The sequence below is a fragment of the Pteropus vampyrus genome, unplaced genomic scaffold, assembly GCF_000151845.1.
Source record: "Pteropus vampyrus isolate Shadow unplaced genomic scaffold, Pvam_2.0 Scaffold134, whole genome shotgun sequence".
NCBI classification, from domain to species: domain Eukaryota; kingdom Metazoa; phylum Chordata; class Mammalia; order Chiroptera; family Pteropodidae; genus Pteropus; species Pteropus vampyrus.
In genome coordinates, this window is record NW_011888915.1 from 1711199 (window position 1) to 1733359 (window position 22161).

Consider the following 22161-nt stretch of genomic DNA (forward strand, 5'->3'; position numbering starts at 1 on the left):
CTTTTCTCTCTTCTAAAAAAGGAATGAGTAAGGAACATTCCCCCTTGATTCCATGAGGGTTATGAAAGGACATTTTACCTGCCACGAGTGTCTTCAGCATTGTAGCCAGAGGTGTGAAGGCAGTGTCTGTGTGCGTGTTTGTGCTCTGTGCTCAGTATGTGTGTCCCTACTTTAAGCTCATTCATCCTCTTGCCGTAATTCAGGGTTCAGAGTCAGCTTGCTGATTGATAGACCGGAGGAAGCCAGTGATTCTCAATTCGAGGGAAGAGGCTGAGGAAGAACAAACCTCACCCTCCTTTCTCTCACCAAGCCCCTTGTTCCGAGACACTGCAGTGGTTCAGAGCAGCTTCCCCTGGGAGCTCTCATTTATTTCGGAGGAGTGGTTTGAACCTGGATTAAGTCAGCTCCACTTTTGTCTTAGCAGTCTTGGTCAGCTCATTTGACAGAAGCAAAAAAAGTCCATATACCCAAGGGGCCGAAGAGGGCAGGGTAGAAGGAACATGTGCGAGGCCAAATTGCCCCACTGTGGTTGGGGTTATAAAACAGCATGACCTTTCTTGGGAGCAGTGTGGAAATGTGGGTCAGAAGCCTTAAAATGGACTTACCCTTTGACTCAACAATTGCATTTCTAGTATTCATCATAAGGAAATAATTACAGATATATGCAAAGGTAGATGGACTTTTATCCCAGTATTATTCATAATAGCAAAAAAAAAAAAAAAAGAAAAGAAATGAAATGTCCACCAATGGTGATGATTTGGTAATTATCACACAGCCATAGACTGCAATGGAACTATTAAAAATTATGCCCTTGATAAATTTTATTGGCATAGGAATATTTTCATAATTAACTACTTTGTTGAAAAAAGCAGAATAAAAATTATATGAATTATAGCGCCATTTTAATGCACCAAACAAAATGCATATGGATGTATATGTACACATAGGACATGTATATGTACCCATAAAACAGCCATCAACGTGTTAACAGTGGTAGTTTATGGTGGAAATATTGATGGTTTGTTTAGTTTTTTGTTTTGTTTTGTTTTATTGAGGTATAATTGGACACATATATTAGTTTCAGGCATACAACATAATAGTTCAATTTTTGTATATATTGTGACATGATCACAATAACTCTAGTTAACATCTGTCACTATACATAGTTACAAATTTTTTTTCTTGTGATAATATTTTTTGGAGATCTGTTCTCTTAGTAATTTTTAAATATGCAATACAGTAATTTTAAGTACAGTCACCATGCTGTATATTACATCTCCGTAACATTTATTTTATAGCTGGAAGTTTGTACCTTTTGACTCCCTTTACCCATTTCACCAACCCACCCTCCAGCTCCCACCTCTGACAACCACCAATCTGTTCTCTGTATTTATGAACTCAGCTTTTTTTTTTCTTTTCTTTTAATATTTCACATATAAATGAGATCATAGGATATTTGTCTTTCTCTGTCTGACTTATTTCATTTAGCATAACGCCCTCAAGGTCCATCCATGTTGTTATAAATGGCAAGGTTTCATTCTTTTTCATGGCTGATTAATATTCCAGTGTATAAATACACCACATCTCCTTTATCCATTCATCTATTGATGGACACTTAGGTTGTTTCCATGTCTTGGTTATTGTAAATAATGCTGCAGTGAATATGGAGGTGCAGCTAGCTGTCTTTTTGAATTAGTGTTTTCATTTTCTTTGGATAAATACTCAGAAGTAGAATTGTTGGATCATATGGTAGTTCTGTTTTTAATTTGGGGAAGGGGGGTTGTTTAGTTTGGGTTTTTGCCTATTATTATTTGTTTTCTACGTTGATACAAATTGCTTTTATGGCTAGAAAGAGAAACAATGAATTTTATTTATATCTTTTAGAAAATAAATATGCATAAAATATATATTATGGGACATCCCTCCCCTTTTTTTTTTTGTTCTTGTTTTGTTTTATATCAGAAATGAGGTGGGGGAGAGGGGGAGAAAAAGTAAGCTGGCTTTGAATATTTGAATTAAACAGGTGCCTGGCATTTTTCTTCCTGATTAGTTTTGCATTGTTATTTATTCCTTTTCTTTACTAATTTATCAAATTCAATAAGTATCAATACTTGCTATTATGTTGAGACACTTTCTATGTGCCAGATACGGTGCCCAGCCAGATATATGCCAGCTCAGTCCTCACAGAGGCCCTTTGAGGTAATATTTTCTCTGGTTTTCAGATGAGAAAAGAAGTGAGGTGGAATCATAAGGATTCCCACCCTCATTTTACCTGCCATGGCCCTTGCTCTTCCCACTTGACCTTGCATTTCCTGTGGGAAGTTTCTCAATGTCTTCTCTAGGCCTACCTTCCTAAAAGAGCCCCCACTGTTTAAAGAACCAGTACATAGTCTATTGGCAGAAGTGAGGACAGGGAGGGGGAAGTTAGATGTTGACAGGTCGATGGCTTAGAAGCAAAAGACAGGAAGGAAGCTGTTGAAATAGCCCACCTGTCACCCCAAGAAATTCAGCAACTTATTGCATCCTAATGTCCAAGGATCCAACCCAGCCTTCCTAGTCCACTTAGTTCTGGCAGATCTTTGCTGCTCACCTTACAGAATATTTTAAGAATGAGCAGCATCATTCCTGTAGCATCTGTATAAAACCTGTGCAGTGCTGCTTTTAAGAGCGTGGAGTCTTCCTTGGAAGAAGACCTACCCCAAGGAAGAAGTATTACCCTACAACTCTGTCCCCCAACCTGCCCTCTCCAGGTGGGCTTCTCAGGAAGCTGTCCACAGGAGCACCCCGGAATTCAGAGCCTCTCCACTGACACACCCAGAATGAGTGTGGGCTGGTAGGTAGTGCCTGTTCTCTCATCTTCCCAGGCCCATTTTCTGCAACCTCAAGCATTTCCGTGACACCACCAGTTTTCTCTGACAGCCAATGGAAAAACAGACAACTCCTGTTGGCCTGCCCTGGAAAAAGAGACCGGGCCTTAATTAAGATCCAGAGCTCAGTATTGACACCTCCACTTGAACATGAAATTCTGGGCTTCAGGAACAGGTTATTTGATACCTGAGTACCTATCTGCCACTGGTAACGCAACCTGAACGCCTGTGAACTTGCCTCTTTGTGTTTTCTGTTGGGGGCTTTGCTGTGCAGACACAAGTAACAGGGCTGTGCTAAGCGGGCGAAATTATCCTCGGACGAAAGCCCTAGAGGCTTATTACTTTTTCTCTTTTTCTTTTTGGTAAGGCGATGGTGCTGTTTTCTCTTCATTTTAACTTCTGTTTCGATCAGTGCCTTAGGACTTAAAGATGGTGTAAGTACCATGTCCTTAAGGCCACTTCTCATTTTAAAATAGAAGAACCATTTTTTAAAGACAAATCAAGCATATGCTAATCATAACAGCTACCATTTAGTGAACACTTGCTGTCTATAAGCTTTAATATACTTAGTATATTACATGTATGACCTCCTTTCATTCTCACCAGTTTTATGAGGTATAGGTATTATTAATCATCCCCATTTAAAGCAGGGGAGGACAATAAAGGACACAGAAGTTAAGTTGCCCAAGGTCATACAGCTAGCCAGTAAGTGGCAGAACCACTATTCAAACCAGTATTGGAGGGCTGTCTGACCCCAGACTCCTGCAATTAAATAACTGTTAAGTCACTATCCTTAAGGATATTGTTTTTATTTAGAAGTCAGTTTATTTACTATGACGGGTATTCTCTGAAAATAGACAACCCATGAAAGTAGTGAGAAGCTTCCAAACTATTTTTTAAGTTTTCTCTTAAAACGTATTTATGAGATCTCGGAACTGGATTTTTACCTATTTCAACAGGTTCTAGGGCACTTCGGGCAAATCCCCTTTAAGTTGGCTCACTTTGTTTGCCTCAGGCCCAGCCCCTGTCTGTCCACCAGGCCTGTGATGTATGTGTGCTGGACACTTGTTAGGGAGCCTCGGAGGCAAGGCCAGAGAACAGCACTGGACGCAGACGTTCACAAGAGTCCGAGTTCCGGAATCAGTTGCCTCGGTTCAGTGCCGGCACCACCACTTTCTGACTCTTAAAAAATTACTCACCTTTTCCAGCTTTCTGCTTACTCCTCTACAGAATCAGGGCAGCCAGCCCTCACAGGGTTATTGGGACGAGTCAGTGGCAAAAAATGCTCGGCCCAGAGCCTGGCATGTCATAATCACTCTCTACCAGTGGGAGCTATTCTTTTAGAGGCGAGACTTTGTGCTGTTGCTACATATTGTCTCAGCAGAGTGGGGGATCATTTTGTCCTTGACATTGACTCTCCTGTCCCAGCTGCAAGGATGACCACAGCACCCTTAATTTTAAACCCGAAATGGAAAATGGGAACACTCCAACTCAAGGGAAACTTCCCCAAAGTACTCCAGCGTAAACTGATCCTTCTCAGAACTCCTTCAGTTCTTTTGACCAAATCACAGATTAGCACTGAGAGTTTATTAATTCAGTGGATAAGTTTACATGTATTTGCTGAGCCAAAAATAATAAGAAAATCCAATAATAAATAAATCCAAAACTTTAAAGGAACAGAATAATCACAAAGGTTGCTGCTAAACACTTGGTGTGTTCACATTGTCTGGTAATTTCTAGAGCTGACGTGGAGCCCTACGGAAACCGGGCTCAGGGGTTCCCATTTCTGCTTGCTTTTTAGGATTGCCAGGGTTAGGGGTGGGGGGAAGAAGTGGGGACAGCATTTTAAAAATACAGTTTTTTTAGGCACCAGCCCAGCTGTACGCTGTTAATTACTTAACGGTGTGAAGACTTTTCATTTTGAAAAACACATTTTATTTCCTTTCATTTTTTTTGTAATTTGCTAAATTGCGATTTGCAGTATTCTTCCCTCAGGAGGATTTTCCTTTCCTTCCCATAGTTTCCTGGAAGAATGACTGAAGGTTAAGTAGATGCAGAACCTGGGTGACAATAAGAAGGAAAAGCTGACAGAGACATGGTGTGGGCATCGGGGAATGGCATTGCAGAAGGCTTGTCCTCACATTTTAGGTGGGTGTATTTGAAAATATAGACTGGTGATTTCTGAACGGAACTGAATGGGCTTATAATACTGAATATCTTTGTAACCGAATTGATACAAATATACTGACAAAGAGTGTGTAAAACTTCAGAGATGTTATACTTCAGATAGTGAAAGTTAGAGTGACCTAGAAAACAGAGGTGTGATAACTGGGGTATTTAACCTCGGGCTTGGTCTGTAGAGATCTGGAGATGTGGCAGCTAGCACAAAGAAGAGCAGTCTCCATGTTGTTTGTTTGTTTGTTTGTGGCTTATCTAATTCCTTTCTTCTCAAAGGAACAAGCAAGACACTTTTTTAAGGGCTCATAGAGTTGTCAGCGAAAAGGCAAACATTTGTTTCTCTGAGCAGGATGACTTTTTAGTTTTACCAGGAAACAATTTCTTGTAAGAAAAGTACGTTTTGCTGTCACCAGCCACTACTGGGAATTGTGCTACAACCAGGACAGCATTTATTACTGATCTTCCAATCGTTTTTTCCCTTCAAAATAGAACCCTTTCCATTAAGTCCACACTCTATTCTAGGAAAAGCACTATGATGAAGCAAAAAGACTGTGAGGGAGCTTAGGAGGAAATGGGCCTTAATTTTTGTTTTAGTCCCAGATAGTTAAAATAAAAGTAAAAAGATGCACTGGCATTTAAGAAAATGAGCCCTGAGCACTCTACTTTGTTGAGTTCTCAGCTCAGATGTTACTCCTGAAAAAAGCAGGCCCATCCACAGACCCTAGACCACCCCCACCCTCCCTTTCCCACACAGGCACTTGCTTTCACGTCTCCCTGTTCCATAGCTCTTAACAGCATCTAGAATGATCTTATTTGGTTATTTACTTGTCATGTGTGTTACGCACACAGAGGGGGAGCGAGAGAATGAGAGGGAGAACAGTTTTTGATCACTAAAGTATTATCAGAAAAATATTTGGGGCACGTACCTCTAATATGTGTTTGTTTGTTTGTTTGTTTTTTCTAAGCTTAATTACTTTTTTATTGTTTCTACATAAAAAATAAAGATTTTTTTTTTCTTTTCACCTATAAAATAATGCTATTATTTTCTTTCCCGATCCCATGGGATCATCTTGCATTCTCCCTTGAGATGTGTGTACCTCTACTTTGGAGACAACTGATTTAAAAGATAAATTTATTTTTCATTTTAAATTTTATTTCATTATTAGTTTCAAGTATACAGTACATTGGTTAGACATTTATATAGTTTATAAACGATCCCCCTGATTGCTCTTTCTCTCCTCTGGCTCTCCACTTAGCCTTTACATTAATGCTAACTGCGTTCCCTATGCCATGCTCCCCATCCCCGTGCCCATCTATCAACTACTAATTTGTACTTCTTTAACCCTTCACCCCATTCTCCCAGCCCTCAACCCGCCTCCCCTCTAGTCATCACCACATTGCCCTCTATATTTGTAAGTCTGTTTTTGATTAATTTGTTCTTTTTGTTCCTTAGATTCCACATATAAGTGAAATCATATGGTATTTATCTTTGTCTGATGTATTTCACTCAGCATAATAACCTCTAGGTCCATCCATGTCGTTGTGAATGGTAGGATTTCATTTTTTTAATGGCTGAGTAATATTCCATTGTATGTATGAACCATAACTTCTTGATCCAGTCATCTCTTGATGGGCATTTAGGTTGCTTCCATATCTTGGCTATTGTAAATTGTGCTGCCATGAACATAGGGGTGTATAGATCTTTACAAATTATTGTTTTGATTGTCTTTGGATAAATACCCAGAAATGCAATTACTGGGTCAAAAGGTAAATCCATTTTTAATTTTTAATGTGTTTGTTGTTGTTATTTACTTTTTTATAGAGTATAAATAGGTACCTTACTAATGGTTATATTATGCACATCAGAAAACATATATAAAATACAAAGCTTGCAAGGATCAAATAAAATATGCAAATAAAAGCTTCGATATTTTTTCCTCTACACAGTCTGTGTTCTCACATCTTCCCTTGCAGTTCACTATACTTGAATATAACTTGCTCGAGAGCAGAAGCTTCGTTTCACTTTTTCCTGTTCTGTTTCCAGTGTCTGCAGCAGCACCTGCCATGTAGTAGATGCGCAGTAAATATTTGTGCAGTAAATATTTATTGTCGAGTAACAAACAAGGCTATAGCACACTTCACTCTGCCAGGCTCTGAATAGCTGAGGTTTTACTGCATCTTTAGAGAGCGAGGGGAGAAAAACCTGGGTTTTTAGGGTCAGAACGCCTTCCTAATACAGTATGTGCTGAATAAGGGATTTACTGTAATGATTCAAATCCTTCACCAAAGAGGTAATTACAACTTCCTTGATAAGAGCAGAGCTCAGGCAGACAGACAGGTGGTTTCTAGTTTCCCTTATAACAGATGGCACAAGTGGACCAGCTTCTGAAGCTTTTTTAGGAACTTTTTCATAAACAGCCTCAGTTTTTTCTGTTAGTTCACAAAGTTTAAAATATTTAATATCGGCCCTTTAAGAAAAATGTTGCTGACTTGGAGGGCACGGAGGACATGAAGACAAGTAATGTGTACAAGAAGAGCATTGGGACCATATTGTGAAAGACTTTCAAATGACAGAAACCCAACTAGCTTGAGGAAAAAGTGGAAGTTATAAACTTATAATTTTGGGAAATCTCAGGGTGGATCTAACCTCCAACACAATTGGATCCAGGAGCCCAAATTATTATTTTACTTGGCTCTTCTTCCCTTCTCTATTTATTTTTTAAAGCTTCACTTGCAAACAGATGTTTGCCATATAATGGGGGAAAGAGCTCTCATCTCCCTAAGCCAGTACGTTTAGGTTTTGCATCCAAAAAGAAGAGCATTCATGTACTAGACCCAGTGGATGAATTGTAATCAGTTAAATGTTCATCCTTGACCCAATCACTGTGGCCAGGGGAAAGGGGTACTTGAGTAGCCAGCTTGGATCACATGTCTGCCCCTGCAATGAAATTGGTAGGACTTTAGACCCACCTTTATTACTTGGGGTGGAGAAAAACTTCTGCAAATGAACCAGAAGTAGGGGAGTGGGGAAACTGGTGGCAGTAATGAACTGCGACTACATATTCCACTGTACCACAGTAGGAAATTTATTCTACATGCAGTAGGTAATGCGGAGTTTATAAGCAGGGAATTGCTATTCATTCGACAGGTATTTATTAAGCTATGTGTTTAGGAGGTTCATGTAGCCATGTGCAATGGGATGGATTGGAACAGTAAAAGGCAAAGAAGCCAGGCTAAAGGTTCTTACATTAGTGAGAAGGCCTTGGTCTTCATCCTGGCAGCACCAAGGGAGGAGTATTAAAGTGTTTAAAGCAGTGAAATGACATGAACAGATTTACATTTGAAATGCATGGTCATTTGAAATGATCATGAAGAATGGTCCTCTTTAGTTAAGCATCTATGTAGAAAACCGCATTTACACTGTAAATTTGCCTAGTAATGTGAGGATTTCCAGAGTAATTTGTATTTACTTCATATTTGGAAAACAACAGAAATTTTAATTTTGTGGAATCAGAGCTAATGGTATTTGGCTGTATCTGTTTTCATTGACTTCTCAGTGGATGTTTGGTTCTGGAGTACAAGAACTAGAGGTGAATATAAAAATCATTTTTCTTCAGTGTGTTTTTTTATTCACAGATGTAAAAACTCTTTTTTTCCACTGGAAAGGGTGACTTTGCTGGAAAATCATTTAGAGTTTTTTTCCAATAGAGTCAATAAGCTCCTCAGAATCAAATGAACACGGGGAGAAAATCACCATGAAGTCTAGTGAGATTGCATTTCTTCACTGCAGGCTGAGCCGGCCATTGTAGAAGGTAGCATGGTCATGGGGTGAATGCGGGTTTTGTGCATGGTGACATGATGAAGCGAGGCCGGGCATGGAAGATATAAATGGAGTAGAGATGACTTTTGAGTCAAAATCAGATCGGAAACAATCTTCTGTATATTTAGACTATTCAATAAACACTAGAATTAAAGGGAAGTCAGCTATTTGCTTAGTCCAGGGAAGAGAAAGAGAATCAGAAACTGTTGGCCTTTTCATCAAAGTTCACTTCTCCTTATCTCTCTGCTTCATATGCCTTTCATGGTATCCGGACCAAGATTTGTAGGTTGTGGGAGTTTAGCTTCTTCATCCTGGACATTATCTTTATCAGAAGCACTTTTTCTGTTGCTGAAAGCTCTGAACATAGTGAAATATTTTAGGGTGCATATTCAAGGAATCTCCTTTCCCCAGGGTTACTTTTAAGCTGAAATGCCTTGGGCCACCGCTGCTAATTTTAGATACTCCTTTGTTTTTAGCAGTGCACATTTAGATTCTTATTGAGTCCTTTTCTCGCCTTTTCCTCCTCCTAGTCCAAATGGGAAATAGTCCCCGAAAGCAGACCATATAGAAAAAAAATATGCCAGATGGCCAATGACTTTCAACCAGTGTTGTTAACATGTTGTCCAGCTTACTCAGAGTGTGATATTGGAGATGTCTCCCTCAACTTCCCCATGCCCAGGTGAAAGGAAGATGCTGTTGATTTCTGCAATCAGTTTACCAAAATAAAAAAGTCTCTAAAAAGAGCCAACCTGATTTCTCAGCGAGGAAAGCAAGATGGAAAATTTACTTCTTGCACTTGGAAGGTGCTCAATAAATATTTGTTGATTGTATTTGACTGAAAAAGAAGAGCAGTCCAGATAGTTGGGAGCTGCCAACTGTATTATGTAACCTAAACCACAGATTAGTGCAACAAAGACTGAACTGTCATTTTGCCCCCATTAAACATCCTTCCTCTAGAGAATAAAAGTAGCCATTTTTGTGATTAAAAAGGTTATTTTTTCTATTAATATTTATTAATTTTTGTTAAAAATATATTAACGAGAAAATGTGGACAATATTTTTAAATCACAAAGAATAAAAAGTACCTTTAATCTCATCAGAGGATGCTGTTAATATGTTAATATGCTTACTGTCCATAAGTATGTTTTAAGATAGGTCTGCAGATATTTTTTTTATATAAAAAAGTGCATGAAATGTAAATATACAACTTAACAAATTGTTATTTAGCAAACACCCACATAACCACCAAGAAGTTAAGGAGTGCAGCCTCGTCAGGACCCAGACGTGTCTCCATCTCTTGCTTTCTTTTTCCTTGTCATAATCTTCTTCCTCCCACAAAGGTAACCACTAATCTGACATTTACAGTAATAAATTTCTTTCTTATCTATATCTTTACTCCTTAAATACAGATATTTGTTGGGTGCAGTAGTTATGTTCAGTGAAGTCACCACAAACACTGAATTAGTGAATACCAAATCATTGCTTCTAGGGGAAATACAGGGTTAGGTTCCTGTGAGCCTCTAGTCACAACATTTTTGTCCACTGGTCAATACATAACCTTGTTTTATGTGTGTTTCTGTTTAAAAACATCTTATTTAATATCATTGTTGACTTATTAACATTAAACTCATGACCAACAGCACTATAATCCATGCCTGCATGAAGCTCATTAAACACTTGTTTTCTCCATAAGGCACATCAGAGCCTTCTTGCATATGGGAACACTAGAGGGCTAAAACAAGAAGGCAGAGCATCTCTTTATTTGACCTCAGATGGGAATGTGTGCATCAGGTGACTCGGAGTGACTCAGATTTCTCATCCCTCTGCATGCGTCTGCAAATGACTATGAAAGCACCATGAATATTGATTCCGGGGTTACAAATAAATTTTAGCAAGTTGGTGAATTCACAAACATGGAATATTCAAATAATAAGGATCAACTGTATGCATCCCCAAAAGACATGATTTTGTTCTGTTATTTCAAGTCTGTCTTCCTTCGCTCAGTGGTTTCAAGAACCATTAATGTAGCTGTGGTGCCTTTATTTTCACTATAGTAGAGTGTACCATTGTGTTAAAGTACTAAAATTATTTCTCCATTCTACTTTTGCTGAACTTCTGGGTTGTTTCCAGTTTTTGCTTTTACAGATAATTTACTTATTCTCATACAGGTCTTCTGATGCACATACACACTATGCTCTAGGGTATATGTCTAGAAACGGGACTGCTGAGTCATAGAGAATGAATAATATGTTCATCTTTGCTAGATAATGCCAAACCATTGTCCACAGTGGATGTAGCAATTTATATCCCTCCTCCAGCAAAGTATATGAGTTCCAGATGTAAACACTTGTAAACACTTGGTATTTTCAGCATTATGATGTTAGCTATTTAGTCATTCTGGTAGGTGTGCAGGATCATCTCACTGTGGTTTTAATCTATGTTTCCTGACTTATAGAACAGGGACTTTAGAAGAGAAAATGCCAAAGAAAAGGTTGAACACCTTTTCTTTGGCATTTTCTCTTCTAAAGTCCCTGTTCAAGTTTCTTGCCCATTTCCCACTTGGTTGTCGATCTTTTTCTTACTTATCAGGAGGAAAGTTCTTTGTGTAGCCCTTTGTTTATTTATATGTTGTAGGCTGTCTTTTATTCTCTTTTAATTTTATCTTTTGATGAATAAAAATTCTTAATTTTAATGTAGTCAGGGATACCAGTGTTTTCCTTTATGATTACTGCTTTTTATGCCCTGTTGGGTAAATCCTAACCCCAAGTTCCCAGAGTTATTCTCTTCTAAAACCTTCATTGTTTGCCTTTGGCGTTTAGATCTATAATCCACCTGGAAATCATTTGTTAGGTATGATATCAGATAAAAGGGATCAAGTGTCACTTTTTCCATACAGGTATCCGATTATCCTAGCACCATTTATAGAAGAGTTTTCCACTGTTGTTATAAAATAATATAGGCTCATAATTTAAAAAATTACAACAGTATAAACAAATATAAAATTAAAAAGTGAATGACCATTCCATGCCTGTGCACCCAGTTCCCCATTCTCAATCCCTTGAGGCAGTTACAGTTCCCTGCTTGCAGATTTTATTTTAAGAATAGTTTTTAAATATCCTAGCATCAGAGTGGCTGTTATGCCTCAGGACAGTAGAAGATTGAATCTGGTAAGACTGTTGCTTTCCTTTTCTTTTTAAGTTATGATGAATTAATTTGTTTTTGCGATATCTTCGTTATATAGAAAATGACAGTTGTACTGCACTCAGTTTAAGATAGTAAGGATGTACTGGGATTTCTCAGCAGTCATTCAAATCTTTTGAAATAGCAAGTTTTACCATGTAGACTCCCTGTGGTGCCCTCAAATGCTTCAGTGTTTCCTTACAAATAACTTCATAAATTGTGGATTTTTTTAGTTGAAGAAGAGTTAACACATTTTATTTTAAGAACCAGGTCTGATGTGCCTGATATGTGGTATTGAAAAAGATTGAGGGCTGCACTCAGGTTTAACAGGAAAAGAATACTACACTTGGTAACCGTTGTGTGCCGTGGAACACCATAAAGGCATTTGTCCCAATTTAACCTTACTGGTCCTTTCCCTTGAGGGTTTTCCCTGTACAATGAGCAGTTGAAATGTTACTCTTGTCCAGGCCTCTTTATTTCCAATCCAAAGTTTTCCCCGCTACCTCATATTTCTCACGAGAAGGGTCAGATGATTGACTGGGAGAAACTTAACAATGACAGGTGCACTATTCTAAGATTTTGGATTTTATTTAAATCATGGAATTATTTGCCATTTCTACCCCAGTTGATCCAAATTTAAAATTTATTTGAAACTTATACTTCAGGAAAATCGTTAAAGCTGGAAAACAGAGTCATTGTACTTCGATTAATTGAACTATTTTAAAAGCAAATTATTTAAAAGTTATTTTAAAAGCAACTATGTATGATTATTAGGGCCTTAGGGGGTTTCACCAGTTACTCTCTTTAAAATAAGAATCAGGACTCTGTCATTGGCTAAATAAAAATGCATATTAAATTACATTAGATGAGGGAAAAGAATCTGTAGATACTATGCACAATAGTAAGGGTCAGAAAAGAATATAGAACAGTACAACTTGGGGGCATGTGGGCTTTTCCTCTTGTAAAGTTGTGGGACACAAACTGAAAACTCAGGAGGTTGGAACCTGTATACGATTTATGTTGTAAAAACTTCAATGGCCACATGTAAAGAATATATGTGTTCACGTTTTCAACAAATAAAAATGAGTTTTTATGTCACATGCTCTGATTCACCACTATCCAGTTTACCAGTATTTCTTTTGGCCCTGTTTTCCTAGCTGAAATTTGATGTCCTTTCTCTTTTTATGGTACTTTAAGTCAAGATGGAAAAGGATATTTTCCAAGGAAGAAGGATTCACTAATTTGGGATTAGATTAGATTGAATTTTACAGGTTTTCACGGATTCTTCTCTCTCCTTATAGAGAGAAAGAAAAAAATACGCAGGCAGTCCCCCTTAGATTTAATAGCATCATCCCTGTTCCAGGTCTAATCAGGAAGGGCAGGGTGGGGAACTAAGGGAGCATCATTAAAGTCAACCCAGCCCAGGCCTGAGGTCCATGACATGGAACCTGGGCTGCAGGTCACAGTCCACTGCTGGGCAGAGAGGAGCAAACACCAGTTTTGTGACTTCTCCATAGTATACTGCTGGCTCAAGACTCTTTGGCTTCACTTATATACCTCATGCCTCTTAGGCCAATCTCCGAGAGCCCTAGACTAAGCTAACCATCTACCACTCCCAGTTTCTTTCAGAGCAGCCACATCATTTGACCAAGGGTCTCACATCCCCAGGATGTGTTTGTCTCTCTATCCATCTGCTTGTCTCCTTCCCCACGCTAACTTCTTGGCAGAATGCCCTTTGGAAAATTAACATTGCTTCCAGATGGAAACAGAACACGGGAAGGGAATTATATTCATTTTTTTTACATCATTGGAAATGCTAGGAAAGAGAAGAATCTGAGGTAACCTTCGTGAACTGGGGAAAAAAAAAAAAATCCATCTAATTTTTTTAGTGATAATGGTCCGTGCTGGTGGGGCCATGGTGAGCGACGAGGGACAACCCTTACACACTGTGGTTGGGAACCCAGTTCAGTAGAACCTTTCTGAAAAGCTATTTGCTGGGATGTATCAAGACCCTTTAAAAAAAAAAAAAAAACTCCTAGCCTTTGACCCACTAATTTAACTTCCAGGAATTTGTGCTAAGGAAACAATTGGAGACACAGGCAATGATCCTCAGCAAGGATGTGAGTTGTAGCACTATTAATAATTGCTAAAGGGGGATAATAATCTGTGTGTACACAATAAGAGAATGGTCACATAAATCTGGGTATACTCTACAATAGAACACCCTGTAGCTACTTTAAAAATATGATATCAAAGGCTATTATGACATTAGAAAATACTTTATTAAGTAAAAAAAGGCTACTGGCTATGTATGTAGTATTACCACCCCCAAAACAGTGAGGAAATATACCATGATATTAACAGTGATTATCAGTAGTATAAATCTTGTGTGATTTTATTACTTTCTTGCTTTTGGGTATTTTTCAGTTTTGTACAAGGCCATCAAATTTTAAGTACCAGAATTTTTTTAAAAATTAGCTTAATTCTTAAAAGTCAGCTTACTGCTCATCTTGTAGTAGCTCAGGTTTTAACTACTGTGTTGTGAAGACCAGAGAGGGTCTGCCACATCCATGATCGAACTGGGAGCCTATGGGGCAGCCCCGTCCACAGTAAGGCAGGGTTGCCCTGGCTGGTACAGCAGATGTTCCATCATTCAAGTGAGTCACCGCAGAAGGGTGTCAGACTTACAATATTGCGACACACTGTGCTTGAACTGTCAGCCACAACCCAGCATGCTTCCAGGCCTTTGAGCCTTATCTTCCTAAACCGTTATTTCTTCACTGTCCAGTGAATGTCAGAGGGACTAAGTGGGACTATTTGACTCCTTTTGAGGACACTATGGACCAGCAGACTAAAGCTGATATAAGCCTTCCATTCGAATCCAAATCAGACAAGTAAATGTTCCTTCCATGTGTTTAAGCTGCTGTTATAGTTGAGCCTTGATGTGGGGGCCTGGTAGGACCCCAGGAATATTTAGGGTAAAAAATGTGCTGGAGTGTTCGGCTCAGAAACTCCCAGCTGGACTGTGAGGGCTGCAGAGAGACCTTCAGGGGTCATCTGCTAAGATCGTAGTTATAAAATTATTTTCTCCTATCCTGTTGTCTTTGGCCTCATTAGTGGGAAAAGAGTTTGAGAATTCGATATTGGAGGTTTCAGAGCCAATAGGAAAGCTGGCCATTTTTTTGTCTGTCTGTTTTGTTTGGATTTTTTAGGGGTACTGCTGTTATTTTTAACCTCTAATCAGATACTTCTGGAGGGAAAGGATCATATAAGATTATATAAAGTCTTGGGTCATTATCATCCTTGTACACCTTATTTCTCACCTATGTCTCTGAGTTGCATTTCTCACCTAAGGTCTCTGAGTTGCATCAAAACTAAAAACTTGCTCTCTGTTCCTTGGAGGAACATATTTATGTTTAGTCATTCTGCTGCTACAGGTCTCAATCATTATGGTATATAAAAATGTTCACTGGTATTGTTGATAGTGAGTTTTCTTGACATGACTCTGAAGCAAAAATAAACAAAAGGTATAATTTCATCAGTAGTTTTAAAAAAATCATAAAAGAACCATGGAGTACTTTATTGTTATACTAAAACTTTGTGGTCATAAATTTTAAATTGTATTCATTTTATGGCAAATAAATGTTATTGCTATGGCTATAATACAAGCAAACAAATGAAATTCTATTAGTTAAAAATTACAGTTAACACTGTGGCAATTAACGTGGGGGTTGAAGAGTAAATTCCTATTGTCGTTATGTCTACCCTGCATTCTAACCGCACCCCCAGATAATTTCAGCCTTGTACTAGTGGCCAGGAACCACTTAGATATCCAAGGACGTGAGAAAACATTCAGAACCTACACTGTGTTCATAGACTATGTTCCCAACTATGCCTTGAGCCAAAGGCATAATTCTTGGTACAGATGAAATAGGAAACTTGAGGTGGTCCCTACTTAGAAAACCACTAAAAAGACCAAAAAAAAAAAAAATCCTCAAAAATAAAAAGTTTTAAGGACTTTCGAACTGTCCTGTGCTAACCACAAACCAGAGAAACATTATTCCAGGCCCCTAGGCCTGGGCTGCTCTCTTGAACCTCCAAGTTGTCCTGGTCAGAACTCGGGTTCCTGGGCTAGGCTACAGTTGGGAAGTGATCCCCAGGTCATTGGTGCCTGCTAGGTCATTACGTAGTGGGGTGCATTGTGGTGGGAAGACTGACAAAGTGGTGCCTTTCTTACCAGCTGCAACTATGGAAGAAATGGAGAACTGCACAGTAGTAATGAGGCAGCAGTTACTCAGGGACAAAGTCAAGTAGGAGCAGATGCTAAACCAATAAGAGTAACTTATCCCTCAGCTAATGAATCTTACTATCCTATGTTACAGTTGTTTTTTAATCTGTCCCATCTTACCAAATACATCGTAAGGTCTTAATGTTAGGAACTGGCAAGTGCTAAATTGTATTCCACTTATTGTCTTGATCATACTAGGTGCTTCATAACTAGTCTTTGCTGGACTAATGGGAAAAAAGAAGAAGTCATGCTCTTTTAATTTAATCTCTTCTATTTTATGGATTCCATCTGTGAGATGAATCTACCAGACAAGACTGGAGACAGGACTGGGGATTTTATTGCAATTGACAATGTGTTGAGTCTTATTGACTCTGTCTGTTGCTGCATTCCCATTTTCCCTTGCAAATGTGGTGGGCATCTAAAGGAAAGTCATAAATCAGTGGTTAAGAGGGCTTCTAGTACTATGGCTGGATCCGTGAAGAAGTGTGGCACAGCACTGAGGAACAGAGCAAGTCCTGCTACCCCAGAGGCAGTGCACTGCAGCGGCAAGAGCCTTGGGCTTAGAGCCAGGGGTTTGGAGCCTGAACCTTGGCCCTGTCACTTACAGGCTGGATATCTACAGGCAAGCCTTACATCTCTGAAATGGGAATTGGGTGGGTTAAATGAAATTCATTAATCGCTTACTTGTAATTCATTGAATACCTATAGGCACTATTTTAGGCATTAGAGATGGTCATAAACAAAACAGACAGAAATCCCTGCCACATGGAACTTATATTCTAGAAATATAATACATTTAATGGCATTTAATAACTGTTTCATTCAGTTAGTCTGAGGATACCTGATGAACTCACAGAATGGGTTTTTACTGTATATTGCCATAGGAATTTGGGTTATAACCATGAGTAATTGGGGCCATAGTTGGGTCTCATGTCTGAATGGAGAATGTCCAATAAGTAGGACATTTACTCATTCTTGCTAAATCCTGCTATATGTAGAAAATCCGTCCCCTGGATTGGATTGCTGTCATTTCACTTCTATAACGTGCTTGGACCAAACGATCCAGCCATAGGCTGAGGTTCAGGGCCTGCAGGTGGTATAGTGGCCAGGTTGTTCCCACACGGTTTTCTCAGTCATTTGTGTTTGCACTCTCTGTGACTTGATGGGATTTTACAGAGCTGTTAAGACGTTTGTTTGTTTGTGTAATTTTTGAAAATAAGTCAAAGAGCTAGCATGACCAATTAAAATCAAATCATATTTTAGTGAGTAATTTCAACTTTTCCTCTCCAAACTTTTGATCAGCCACTGATCAAAGAACAAAACGACAGATTTAAGGTTCCCATTCCTCCTTTTTTCTACTGCCTCCTGTCTGGGAGGTTTTCCTTGAGCGTCAGAATGCCCAGAATCCATGAGAAACGAGAGAACAAGCCTGAAAAGCAAACCTCAGAGGAATTGCACGCTACCCGTAATTGCAAGCCCTCTCCCAAGAGGTGTGTGTCCAGACCCATCCTCCACCCATTGTCATTTTTCTAATGTAATACTTCTCCAAGTCTCCAATGAGCACACAGCCCATTTAGTTAAAAATGTAAACAGGAAATTGTTTTCTGGCTGAATGGCCTGTGTGGCCCAGAAAAATGCTCATTTTTGCTGAGACACAACTTTAAAACTCTCGCACAGCACTGGAAGCTGAAGGCTGGCTATAAGCTAGCCCTACCCCAAACCGAGGCTGGTCATAGGATATTGGTGTGGGAACTCATATACACGAGGAATGGGCATTTTTCACCAATGGCCAAAGAACAATGGGCACAACTGAAGAAGCTCCTTTTACCTAGAAAGCAGTTGTTTTGCAGGGCAAAGAGACATTTTAATGCTCCGACGAATTACAGAACAGGCATTACTTGGAGGACACAGAGGTTTGACCTGGAGAAATGTGACTTGGCGCTGACGACACACCCTGGGTTTCAGTGCTTCTCTAGTCTGCTCCAGCTCTCCATCATTTGGCCTTCCATGAACCTCCTGTGCTCCCGTTGTGGTTTCCCTGTGTGCTGATGAATTTTCTGATTGTTATGTCTTGCAGCCCCCCGAATCCAAGCCCAACTTCACCCCTCTCGCCATCTTGGCCCATGTTCTCGGCGCCATCCAGCCCTATGCCCACCTCATCCACGTCCAGCGACTCATCCCCCATCAGGTCTGTTGCAGGGTTTGTTTGGTTTTCTGTTGCTGCCTTTGTTCTCTCATTGGCTTGGTCCTCTCTTCATGCAGTGTTCAGCCTCCTCGTCAACTTTGTTCCCTGCCATCCAAACCTGCACTTGCTTTTTGACAGGCCAGAAGAAGCGGTTCATGAAGACTCCAGGTAAAATCACGGATGATGACCAATCTGGTCTTGTTTATCCAAAGCTGGTCAGGGACAATGGGGGACCAGCCCCTGCCCTCTCATCACTCCAGAATAAGAGTCAAAGCTGGGAGGGACTATCTGCATGAACCAGCATGGCATTTTCCACAGCCTTCTGAACCCTTCCTTCGGTTTCTGAATTAATAATCTGTGATGCCTAGAGTTTGGGGAAAGAGTGGTTCCTGAGCAAGCTCCTATTTGGCTCACTCTCTGAATCGTGGGGCTCCCTGTGCTTCGGTATAAGATAATATCAGAGCAACGGTGCCGAGACACGTACTGGCCTTTTCTTCCCTTGTTTTTATCAGGTAGCATCAGGCAACGTTTACTTGTGGGACTGGGCTATCGGCCATGAGCACTGACACCTAGTTGCTGACACCAGACCACTGGGAGAAAGGCAAATATAACTCAGAATAAGGGATCAAGATATGAAGCAATTTCTCTTGAAATAGTTCATAGCAATTCATGTACTTACTCCTAGGAATCCTCAGTGCTCCCAGCCTGCTTCTATCTCCATGTCTCCCTAGCTCTCCTAGGAACAGGCAGCACCTCTTTCTGAGGATTGATCTATCTCCACTCCCTAAGAGACATGCTATAGTTTTTCCTTCTTTGATGAAGTGCAGACTTAATTCTTAGCACTTGGGTTCTTTGGAGAAAAGAAGCCGTTTAAATCCAGAGAAAGAATAAAAACCCTGCAGAATCCCTCTGCTGTTAGGTCCTGAGCATGTGTGTTTCTCGAACTTAGTCTCTGCTTTCAGATAATCAAAATGTAGAGCCCAATTATAAACATCATTAGCATTTTGGGCCTTGGCAGTATTTTCCTGTCCATCTTTTTCTCATAACTGGTTTTTTCCTAAGGGGTGGATCCAGCAAAGAGACTTAAATAATTTATGAAGCTGAGTCTCGCTTTTTAAAAAAGAAAACCCTATGCTATTTATATATGTGTATGTGTTTATATATATATATGTATTTTTATATATATATATAACTTTAGTCTCCTCCAGTCACTTTTATATCTATTATTTCATTCTATATTTATATGAGAATGAGAAGAGAAATGGCCTGACCCTTATTATAGAGAGAAAACTAAGGCACAGAGATGTGACTTGTGCACAGTCACATGACTAAATGAGAGCCAAGTCAGAATTCAGAACTTCTTGTCCTCAACCCAGCACTCTTTCCTCCAAACATACGGGTGGCCCCAAATTCAAGTTTCCATGCAACTTTTAGCGCCAAAACCTGGCCTTGCTCTTCCAGATTTTCTTTCTAGCTTTGTCCTGGAATATGAGAAAGATGGTTTTTCACTATATTCTTTTATCTTCACCCTGGGAGTAAGGTAAAATGCAGGTCATATTTTCCCGACACTCAAATTATTTCCTAATTTTTCTTAGACATATTTTGTGTGCTTTGGGAGACATTAACTTTCTGGAACTTTATGGCATGGATTGTTCTGGTTAGATCACTGATTGTCCCTGAGCAAACTATAGTGACAAGAGACTGTCACCTTCCAAAATGCCTCACTTCCTCATAACAGAGATTTGGTCATTAGAAGAATGTGTGGCTCCTTCATTTTGATCAAAAGGGAGTAAAATCTTCAAGACATTGGCCCCTTGAACAGAATGGGTTAGGGAACTCAGGATAGTAGAGTCATTCAACTACAAACCTGAAATGTACTCTGCTTTACGTGTATTTGCTTTTTTGTTTCTCTGAGCTTTGAGGCCTTGCCGCCTGTCCAGTATCTCTACTTCTCCACTCCCTTCCTCCTCCCAAGATGTATCCAGGTTCTTTTTTTTTTTCTTCAGCTACTTTTTTCTATCTCCCTTAAATTTCCAGGTTGGCAGAGGGCAGTGGCAGTAGAATCTGCTCACCTCATATGCTTGGGGTTATGGTTACTCAGTACTGCCCACTCTGGCCATTAGTGGAATAACACCATTTGAACAATGCTGTTTGACAGCCTTCAAGAAGCTGCCATTTTGAAATAGGAAAGGCCAAGTAGGGCTTGCAGTTGGCTTTCACTGAGCTAAATACATATGCCAAGGTGAGAAACGGTAGGGACAGTACTGGGGAGGTAGCCCATTAGAGCTAACCAACAGGGCTAAAATTCCCCAAACTGCTGTTGCAGTATGCAGTCAAGAGGTGGGGGCATACACCCATTATTATTCAGGTCCAGTGGGGCCTTCCCCCAAATCCACTTCTGGAACATGAACTTCAGATTTCCTTCAGTGGCCAGAGAAGTTTAAAATAAATACTTAATTAGACCTAATGAATGGTCTCATGAATTTCTACATAATGTCTCCTCTTCTATATAATGTTCCCTCTTCAAAGCATCTTCGGTGCTTGTTCAAGCTCAGGAATGAAGATGCCTTTCACAGTACAGCAGATAAAGGGTACTAGAGGAACATTCCCGTCACTCTTCCCTTTCACTTATACCCCCAGCATAGTTCCCAGTCCAAACCTATAACTTGCATTTGCACAGAGACCCCTAGAAATTGTGCTTAAATGATCAAGTCATTGCAATCTGCCAGTCTAGCTGGCCTCAACTCCCTGTAGAGTCATGCAATGAAGAGTGAGTTGTCATTTTGCAAAGCTTGCAAGGACATTTGAGGGAAACTCTTCTGAGTACTTTCCTGGCCTTGTGCCATGCTCAGAGGCGAAAATTAAAAATGAACTAGCAAAAGGTTCCAAACTTGTTCTTGCCCTTGAAGGCCCAGCCGAGGTCTGAAGGGCCCTGTCACAGGAGCAGCTGAAGGCACCTGAGGCTCTCTGTGCCCAGTGTTGAGAGGCACTGTGGAGAAAAGGGAGCTAGGGAGCCTAAGAACCAAAGAGGCTTGATGGAGATTTTTTATATTTTTTAGTCAGAGCCAAAGCCTACAAACGCAGCCTCTGTGCCAAGAGGAGCTGTTTAGGTAGGAACCTTACCTAAAGCAAACCGCTGAAGGCTTTTGAGAGGGAGTATGGCATGGGACACTGGACTTTTTGGGCTGATGGACTTTTTAAAAGATAAGATTTTCCCCTGGGTAGGGTGCCAGATTTAGCAAATAAAATTAAAATACAGAGTACCCAGTATATTTGAATTGTAGATAAACAAGTGATTTTATTTATTTATTTGTTTGTTTGTTTGTTTGTTTATTAGTTTAAATATGTCCCGTGTAATATTTGGGACACACTTATACTAAAAAAAAAAAGTATTCCTTGTTGTTCTGAAATTCAGATTTAACTCGGTATCTTGTATTTTATTTGGCAGTCCTAGTCCTGGGGAACAGAAATGGTCCCTTTAAAAAGGACCCCCTTCTGTCATCCCTTCCATTTTTTGTGCACGTCCTAAGCGGGTAGAAGGAAGTCTCAGGAGAAAAGACCCTCTCATAGGCTGTCAGTCATCTATGTTAATTTGAGAGAAAAGCAAGGCCCTTTCCTGACTTTCTTTTATTATTATTATTAT

At 39.7% G+C, this 22161-nt stretch overlaps 1 protein-coding gene across 2 annotated transcripts in view; it reads left to right on the forward strand.

Moving 5' to 3' along the window:
• Positions 1-22161, forward strand: part of ARHGAP26 (Rho GTPase activating protein 26) — a 399050-nt gene that overhangs the window by 362776 nt on the left and 14113 nt on the right. Inside the window, exon 21 of one of the 2 annotated variants that reach the window (XM_011367454.2) lies at positions 18411-18686. In XM_011367454.2, coding sequence (XP_011365756.1) covers positions 18411-18686 — 276 coding nt within the window. The remainder of the gene's footprint in view (positions 1-18410; positions 18687-22161) is intronic. The other variant, XM_011367455.2, reaches the window with a different exon arrangement.